The 10000-nt window shown below is 39.0% G+C and overlaps 1 protein-coding gene across 2 annotated transcripts in view; it reads left to right on the top strand.

Moving 5' to 3' along the window:
• The window catches only part of unc5cb (unc-5 netrin receptor Cb), a 171493-nt gene that overhangs the window by 77366 nt on the left and 84127 nt on the right, over positions 1 to 10000 (top strand). For both annotated transcript variants that reach the window (XM_043231727.1, XM_043231728.1), the window contains exon 2: positions 6802 to 7029. In XM_043231727.1, the coding sequence (XP_043087662.1) occupies positions 6802 to 7029 (228 nt within the window). The remainder of the gene's footprint in view (positions 1 to 6801; positions 7030 to 10000) is intronic.

Below are 10000 nucleotides of genomic sequence, written 5' to 3'. Positions count from 1 at the left end.
CCAAATGCACATGTGGATTGATATTCAGAAAAGCCTTTTCGGTTATTATAGTACCATGGCATAATACCGTCCCCTTTTGCATATTCTCATAGCCTCCGTGGAAATGTATGAAATTAAATTTTAATCTCACTTCATATGGAAGCAATTTGGGAGATTTCTGATTAAAATCACAGATTCGTGGGTAAAAGCGAGCAGACCTCCGCCGCGAGCGCTCTCGTGAAGCGCTGCGTCAGAGGAGAGGAAGCGCTAATTGCTGCTAGCGTGTTGTTCTAGTCTGTGGAGGTGACGAAGGTCAGGCGGTGTGACTGCTAAAGCTAAACACACGCTCCGCCGGTGACAGCGACCTGGCCGCCTCGCAGGACTCAAGGTCGGGGACTTTTATTCCTGCCTTTTTCACTCGTTTTAACTCGCCGGTTTCTCCGAGGGGAAGGTGCGGCCGAGTTTTCTAGATGCGTTCGTGATAACCGTGACTCAGATTACATCCCCGAGCGCCAGCATCAAAGCGCGGCAGCCTGGCGTGAAGCTTTCTCCGGCGTGACGGCATGCGAGACGGGCCTCGAAAACCTGCCCAACTCTCAGGAGTTCCTTTCTTCATCGGATCTGGAGAAATGCGTCCCTGGGTCAGATGAATGGGTGCCGTCCGAATGAGAACCCAAACCGCTTTTGTCTTTAACCGAGCGCTGTTTGATTATGTTTTATGTTATCTATCGGCACCCATTCACCGCACAACTGGTGCAGAGCTACGTTTGTCCAAATCTCTTGGCGAACTGTTCCTTTAAGGCACGATGCAAGAGATGAATAGAGTAAAAACGTTTTAATATGACATAGTTTAATAATTAGAAGTCCATCACTTGCTTGCTTTTACTCTGGTCAGAGTGATTCGGTGATCTGCTCAAGTACAAGGAAGTACTACATTGTTTTGTATTAAAGGAAAACTTTAACTTTAAACTTTGATTTACGTAATGTAGTACAGTAAAAAAAAACCCATTATGCTTTGTCTCCAAAGAAAAACACTTTTTTAGAGGATAGTAAAAATACTTCACTACTGTGATATAAAAATGTTGGATTTCTGCATCATAAAGTACATTATATTAAACGAGGGTTTCTCGCACTGGCTTTAATGCAAGTCAAATGTAAATTAATTTCAAACGTGTTACTTTGTAAGCATTATAAAGATCTGAAAGATGCAACAGATGAATAGAGTAAAAATAGTGATTACGCCATGCTTTCTTTACTTGATCGGTGCATGAAAACAAACAGACAGACGCAGAACGTGCTGCATTATGTCTTGAGTTTGACGCAGGTTTTCTCTCTCTATTGTCCGCTGGAGATCTACGAATCAGTGGGGGCTCGTTGGCATTTTTTGTCATGTTTTTCCATTTCTCTCGAGCCTCTTCCGTCGGAGAGCCTCTTTTTTCTGCCGCGGAGGTTGATGAATTGGAGAACGCACGCGGAGACGACGCGCCGAAGCCTTTCAAGCCTCCGTCTGATCTCTCAGGCCTGCCCCGAGACGCAGAAAGACACTTTCCTCCGTTTTTTGGGTCAAGGTCTGGAGCGCCGGCGGGAGTCGGGGACGTCGGCGGTTTGGCACGAGGGCGCCGTTCGAGAAACGTTCAAGTGTGTGTGTGTGTGTGTGTTTGGATGCATGTGTGTGTGACTGAGATAGCGATCACGCTCGGCCGGGCTGGCAGTCGCTCCGGGTCGTGGTTCTGGTCCATAGCTAATTGTCGAGCTGATAAACCTGCCCTGGTTTGCTCAGATACCGTCCGATGGGAAGCTCTCTGAATGCTTTTCCTGTGCTGCTTGGTCTCTCTGCCCTATAATAGAGACCGAATGTTAATGCCCCGTGCCAGTTTTTCACCATGTGTTTTCATTTTCGTTGGAGAGAGCCAATAAGCATTCGTAGACCGAAAGCAATGAGCCCCGAGAGGCCGTCTGTTACGCTGATTTTACCATGCTTTTAAAAGAGCTGTTAGGCCCAGACTTAAAGTGAAGAGGTAAATCACTGGTAAAAATCACGGTGACCTCTTATAAAGCGGCGGCAGCAGCAGCAAAGTCACAAAATACATCAGTGTTTAATAAATAATTAGTGGCTCTCGCCGACTAAATGTGAATATGATTTATGGTTTTCATCTGCAGGATGATAAAATAAGTGGAATGCATGTTTAAGAGGAAGATCACAGATACCACGTAACAGAGACTGGGTCAGTTACTTCATTACTGATTACGTGACGAATACTTAGTATTTAGTAACAGAGGCAGACAGTAGAGAAGTATTTTTACTGTAAAAGTGCTGTTCAAGTGTCAGTAAATACACAGTTTGCACATTTTTTACTGGACTACGTTTTAATACGACATGTTTAATACTTAATTAGAAGTCCATCACTTGCTTGCTTTTACTCTGGTCAGAGTGATTCGGTGATCTACTCAAGTACAAGGAAGTACTACATTGTTTTGTGTTAAAGGGGAAAAAAAATCATTATGCTTTGTCTCCAAAGAAAAACACTTTTTTTAGTGTACTTGAGGATAGTAAAAATACTTCACTACTGTGATATAAAAATGTTTGATTTCTGCATCATAAAATGCATTAAACATTATATTAAACAAGGGTTTCTCGAACTGGCTTTAATGCAAGTCAAATGTAAAGTAATTTCAAATGTGTTCATTTGTAAGCATTATAAAATGCAGCATACTCTAATTGCAAGAAATTGATTTTTGGAGCATTTTTACTTAAATGTAATTAGTTACTACCCAGCGCTGATAGTGAACAACCTAGAGTATCACAGATACTGTAGACAGGAAGAAAGACCTAGCAACCACTCAGAGCGACCTAGCAACCACTGAGAGCACCCTAGCAACCACTCAGAGCGACCTAGCAACCACTCAGAGCGACCTAGCAACCACTCAGAGCGACCTAGCAACCACTCAGAGCGACCTAGCAACCACTCAGAGCGACCTAGCAACCACTCAGAGCGACCTAGCAACCACTCAGAGCGACCTAGCAACCACTCAGAGCACCCTAGCAACCACTCAGAGCGACCTAGCAACCACTCAGAGCACCCTAGCAACCACCCAGAGCACACTTGCAGTCATAAAGCCGCTTGCATGTTTTGCAGTTTCTTTGTTTAAATGTAGTTAAAGAGCTGAGCTTTCCACCGCTCTGTTCATGAGGTCATGCGTGCTCAGATGTGTCAGGTGACCGAGGGTCAAGCCGAGGTTACAGCTACCCTTCAATTAGCAGGTGATTAGAGGCCGCTGACGGGGCAGGTGTGATTTAAGACCTACACGTGATGGAAAGCAGCCGTGCTCTACCCAGAATCCCCCGGGGCTCTATGTGCTAATGCAGTCTCGCCCGTTCACCTCCATCTCCTCGTTCCCCTAACACTCAGACACGGGTCTCGTACATCGCACCTGATGCCGATGTGATGTGTGTTCTGCTCCCTGACAAGGTCTGCAGGGTTGGCTTTGGAAAACCGCTTCTGGGTTTCCAAGATAAGATGCGTGCCTTTCGCTCACATGTAATGTGATTTAAAACTGTTGAAGTGCAGGAATGGGAAAAAAACCGGACTTCTTTCATATTCATCGACCGGTGTGTCGTCATAAACACAGCCATTTTTGTCATGAGTCAATGTAAACAGATGAGAACGAATGAACAGTAGATTTGCCTGTCATTAATCATTAAATCATTCACTGTTCATATCTTCCATAACTTGAATTAGTTTCTAACTATCTATCAAAAGAAAACTGTGCTGTTTTTAAACTGTTAATGCAGTTTCTGTGTGCCTGAAGTTTGATTCAGTTGTATTTATAATTCATTTGTTACTTTATTACTCACAGTTTACTTGTCTTAACACGTATGTGAAATTTATATTAGTCTAGTTGTTTTTGCTGTGATATTTTTGTTAAAAAGCATATGTAGAAGTTTCTCTTGTAGGCATTAGTGTTCTGTAGGATGCAGGTTTTAGCTAGTATTATTCAGCTGTAACAAAAAAGTGCTTCTCTTAGATTTTAGTCTTGTTTTCAGTCCAGATATCTAAATATACTTAAATCAAGGACTTTCTAGACAAGTAAAAATATATATAGGTTTAGGGTTAGTTTAGGTGTAGTTTAGGTTTGGATTTGGGTTAGGTTTGGGTTTGGGTTGGCTTTAGGTTAGAGTTAGGTTTAGGTTAGGGTTTGGTTTGGGATTGATTTAGGTATAGGGTAGGTTAGTTTAGGTTTGGGTTTGGGTTTGGGTTAGGTTTAGGTTTGGGTTTGGGTTAGGGTTAGGGTTAGGTTTGGGTTAGGGTTAGGTTTAGGTTTGGGTTGGCTTTAGGTTAGAGTTAGGTTTAGGTTAGGGTTTGGTTTGGGATTGATTTATGTTTAGGGTAGGTTAGGTTTGGGTTTGGGTTAGGTTTAGGTTTGGGTTGGCTTTTGGTTAGAGTTAGGTTTAGGTTTAGGTTTGGGTTGGGATTGATTTAGGTATAGGGTAGGTTAGTTTAGGTTTAGGTTTAGGTTTAGGTTTAGGTTTGGGTTTGGGTTTGTGTTTGGGTTAGGTTTAGGTTTGGGTTGGCTTTAGGTTAGAGTTAGGTTTAGGTTAGGGTTTGGGTTGGGATTGATTTAGGTTTAGGGTAGGTTAGGTTAGGTTTGGGTTAGGTTTAGGTTAGAGTTAGGTTTAGGTTAGGGTTTGGGTTGGGGTTTGAGTTTAGGTTTGAGTTTGGGTTTAGTTTAGGGTTACGGTTAGGGTTGGGTTTAGGTTTGGCTTAGGTTTGGGTTTGGGTTAGGTTAGAGTTAGGGTTAGGGTTAGGGTTGTTTTCAGAAAAAAAAGTCAAAATTGAGTTTTTGAGCAAAGTCCCAGTGGTGTAAGCAAAATACTTTAAAACAGAAAGTTTTTGATTTAGGAATCTTTTAGATATCTGGGCTGGAAACTAGACAAAAAATTTTTTTGGGTGCAGAATGTTTTGTAAAAAAATTGACTTCAGTTCCTAAAAGAACCATTTTGAAGAACCTTTTTCGTCTATAAAGGAGATTTTCTGCGTTTGAAAGCTCAGCGTGTTTAAGGTTCTTCGTAGAACCATCGACGCTAATAAAGAAACGGGTTCCCGTCGGCCGAGGTGTGGCCAGGAACCGGTCTCTGGCTCCAGATCCATTCTCCGTCTGTGTAAATAATTGATGTCTGCGGCCGGGTGTTAAGAATAGAAGCGTATTTGCAGGTGACGACCGCCTCGGCGCTTCCCTCTCGTAGAGACACGTGGAGTCAGAGGGCAGATATTAAAACGCGACCGGCAAACACGCGACGTTTCGTTGTCCTCGAAGGGGATGTCGATTGCCTCTTCCTGTTGACTTTCCTCCGTGAGCCCCGTCGCTCCGCCAGCGTCAGATAAATATAGGTTTGTGTTTGATGAGGAAGACACCGGCGAGGCGAGGTGAGGCAGGGCTCTGATGAAAGCCAGCCGTAATTACAGAGGACGGGTACTCGTCTGCAGACAAATATCTGTGGAATTAAATAAAGCAGAGCCGCCGAGGGTCTGGGGGAAATGAACAGTCTCAGGAACTAAACTCTACGTGAACGCAGACGCTTCTAGACACACCAGATCAAATACATACAACATGATTCATCAGGAAGAGATTCAGAGCTTGACACTGAATGAAGTGGAATGAAAACGACAGGACAGGGACTCGTCTGTCTGTCTGTCTATCTATCTGTCTATCCATCTATCGTTTATCGTTCTGTCTCTCTATATCGTTCTGTCATTTATCGTTCTATCCGTCGTCTATCTATCTATTGTTCATCTATTGTTTATCTGTCTATCTGTCATTCTGTCTGTCTATTTGTCTATCTATCGTTCTATCTGTCATCTATCTATCATTTATCTATCGTTTATCGTTCTGTCTATATCATTCTGTCATCTATTGTTCGATCTATCGTTTATCGCTTATCTATCGTTCTATCTATCTATCTATCTATCGTTTATCATTCTGTCTGTCTATATCGTTCTTCTATCATCTATCTATCTATCTATTGTTTATCTATCTATATCTATCGTTCTGTCTGTCTATATCGTTCTATCATCTATCTATCTATCTGTTTATCTATATCTATTGTTCTATCTGTCATCTAACATTTATCTATCATTTATTGTTCTGTCTATATCATCTATCTATTTATCTATTCCTATTATTGTTCTATATCATTCTGTTCATCTATATCATTCTTCATCGTTCTGTCTATCTATCTATCTATCTATCTATCTATCTATCTATCTATCTATCTATCTATCGTTTATCATTCTGTCTGTCTATATCGTTCTATCATCTATCTATCTATTGTTTATCTATCTACATCGTTCTATCTGTCATCTATCGTTTATCTTTTATCTATCTATATTGTTCTGTCATCTATTGTTCTATCTGTCGTCTATCTGTTGTTTGTCTATCTGTTATTCTGTTTGTCTATATCGTTCTATCATCTATCTATCTATCTATCTATCTATCTATCTATCTATCTATCTATCTATCTGTTGTTTATCTGTCCATTCATCTATATCTATCTGTATCTGTCTATTCATCTTTGTTGATCTCTGATTATATGAATGTCAGTAAATAGTACGTATGTGTTGTGTATCTTATCCTTGGTGTTTTCCCCGAGCGACGCACGTAATCTGGAGCAGAAGTGAAAAGCCGGCGTGTATTTCTCCGCTGGCGCTCAAGCTGCGCGTGATTACGGTCTCCGGGTCTGTTTCTCGTGAACGGTAGCTCGGAGCCTCGCGGGCAAACACATGAAGGCTGTCTATAAAACGCTCTCTTCTCTTCTCTCTGTAGATGACGACTACCTGGGACTGGGCGAGCTGCCGGAGACGTTCCCTTCGGACCCGCCCGAGCCGCTCCCGCACTTCCTGATGGAGCCGGAGGAGGCGTACATCGTCAAGAACAAGCCCGTTAACCTGTACTGCAAAGCCACGCCGGCCACGCAGATCTACTTCAAGTGCAACAGCGAGTGGGTTCATCAGAAAGAGCACACGGTGGAGGAGCGCGTGGACGAGACCTCGGGTCAGTCTGACGATATCATTATATATTTCCTATGAGGGGCGTTTACTGTTCATCCCAAAGATGCACTGAATCTCTCTCACAGTCCTCTTTAATCTTCCTCCTTGGAGCTCAATCGGTCTATAAACATCTTCAGAAACATCTTCTGTCTTTATTTGACCTCTATTCGTCTAAAAATATTACAGTTCTCCTCAGCTGTTCCTCAAAAGTTTAGATCTCTTACCAATTGGCTTCTTGTTTGTAATTTCTTATTGGTTTGATGAAATTGGGGATGCTTTGGTGTAATTGTCTGCGGTCTGCACACAAACTAATTGCATACGGCTTGACGAACTAAACTCTCGCTTCAGCTGTCAAACGCTTCACAACTTCTCAGTCGTTTTTCATTTTGTAAGCCGTCGCTTTTAAAATGATCCATTCAGTTATGAAAACTGGTATACACATAAACATCTGACATTGAAATGGTTTGTGATGTCTGCTCAATTGGAAAATAACCTCTAATTGTTACCAATCAAGTTTGGGAGCAATACATAAATACAAAGGTACATATATATATTTTTCTATGTACTATTTCTCAACAAATAACAGATTTTTTTTAATTTTTTTATAAAACCTTAATTTCCATGGTTGGATGTCATGGTGAAAAAACAATTGGTTTATGTTAGATATTAGTGCTTGTTTTCTTTAAAAAATGCTCGCATCTCTTCACTTTTTTCTTCTAAATATTCCCTTTCTTTTTCTTTATTACGGAATTAACAAAACGCAAAAAAGGGCTCTAACGCTAGCTTGCTTTATTCTTTTTCTATTCTATGTGTTTTTATAAAATGAAAAGAAAATATATATATATATATATATATGTATTATATAACTGTTTTGTTGTTTTTATTTATATATATATATAATTTTGATGTGTTAATTTAACTGTTTTGTTGTTTTTATTTAATTATGTTTTTAATTTAATTTAATTTAAAATGTTTTTAATAATATATATTTAATTTTTTTAATAATATATATTTTTGTTTTTTTAATAATATATATTTTTATGTTTTTAATAATATATATTTTTATGTATTATTTTGATTTTATTTTTAAGAATAAAGTATGCATTTATTTTATGTATACGTTTTAAAAAATGTGGTGATGAGATGCTGCATGTAATATTTTAATAATGTATTAATAAAGCCCATGGATTATTAGCTTATTAATTATGTTAATAAAACAAATACTGCATACGAATATGCAAAAAGTTTTAAATAATAATTTTAAAATAATATAATATTAGCATTAATGTTATACTTTATAACAATATAAATGTATTAAAAAAAGTATTAAAAACATAAACATTTAGCTTTCTTTTTTTTTAATTCTTCTTATTATTTATTATTAAAGTAATGAAATGGATATATTTATTATTGAGATATGATGCTGGAATGCGCGGTGCATATAGTATGTTTATTTATTTATCAGAATACAGATGTCAGTCGGGTTTGTAAACTCATTTCTGCAGCAGCGGGGTGTTTTGGGACGGGGTAGATACGAATGAGAAGACCTAGCATGCACAGCAGCTCTCGTCCCTCGGGCGTTTGGGTCTTAAAGTCAGAAAATCAAGCAAATGAATAATTCAGAGGAGACTTTTTACGGCACCCCCCCGCCGTCCTCCAGCTTGTAATGAGAGAGGAGTTTCTCAGCCTCGTTAAACTGCGAGGGCCGCTCGGAGAAGGCCGTAAAGCCGCCGTAGAAAGGGATTGTTCGGGACACGGACATCATTAGGAGCTTTTGACGGCCAGATCTCGTGTCTGAACTCTTGGTAACAATCGCTCGTGGGATCTGGAGCTCCAGGAGCCGCTTTCAACTCGTCTGTCTCGTTTGTGTCCCGTCTGCGTTTCTGCCGCTCTGAAGAGTCGGGCGTCTCTCGCCGGGTTTTGGCCGTACTTCAGCGCCGCTGTTTCCTGAGATGACGGCTTTCAGCGAATCGCGAGCCGCTGGCGCTTCTTGAACTCCAACGCCGTTCCTCTACGTTTCACAAAAAGAAAATATCAAACAAACAAAACAAAAATTAAAATAAATAAAAATATATATATATATAATATCTGCAACTGTCAATTATCTTTGTTATTTTGTGTTAGAAAATAATATATTATTACTAAAATATTCTAATATTATTATTGCAAATATTTATTTGTTTTTATTATCTTTTTTAACTGAATACAGTTGCTAGTCATATAATTTACACATTGTTTACACAATATACATTAAATGAAAAAAAACATTTCAAATATATTGTACATAATAAATAATTATTATAATGTTTTCTTTATTTTTACAAGGCACAACTCTGAAATTTCTGAAATAAATATAATATATATAATATATGACACATATATGTGTGTGTAGATAGAGATTTATTTATTGTCAACCTAGTTTGAAGTGTAACAGATATTATAAGATTTCTGAAATATTTGATTTATTTATATACTTTTGATGATTTTCTAGTTTATTAAAGCGTATTTGTATTAATCTTGTTATTCTATTTATCTAATTATTGTATTCATCACTACGATGTGAGTTAGTGATGATGTAATGTAATAAATAGCATGCATAATGTTTCATTTTATTTTAATTTAATTTTTTTTGTGCTTATTATTGGTGTTTATTATTATTATTATTATTATTTAATTTGAGCAAAACAGAGCTGTCAGTCCGGTTTGGTTCTTTTAAAGCAGTTTTGCACATAAAAGAAAGAACCAAACATATTTGTAATTCAAAACACCACCAAACTTTTTTGCTAAACTAGTGTCTCTAAATGTGAAACGAACATTTCCTCAGTTCGGCTCGTTCATTCAGTTGTCCTGTCGTTTATTTTGACGCAAACCCTTCGACTGTGTTCGGTTTGAGGATGAGAGTGATGTGTGTGTGTGTGTGTGTGTGTGTGTGTGTGTGTGTGTGTGTGTGTGTGTGTGTGTGTGTGTGTGTGTGT

The sequence above is a fragment of the Puntigrus tetrazona genome, unplaced genomic scaffold (assembly GCF_018831695.1).
Source record: "Puntigrus tetrazona isolate hp1 unplaced genomic scaffold, ASM1883169v1 S000000401, whole genome shotgun sequence".
Lineage (NCBI taxonomy): Eukaryota > Metazoa > Chordata > Actinopteri > Cypriniformes > Cyprinidae > Puntigrus > Puntigrus tetrazona.
The sequence above is the reverse complement of the archived record's forward strand: the minus strand, read 5'-3'. Positions and strand labels throughout refer to the sequence as shown.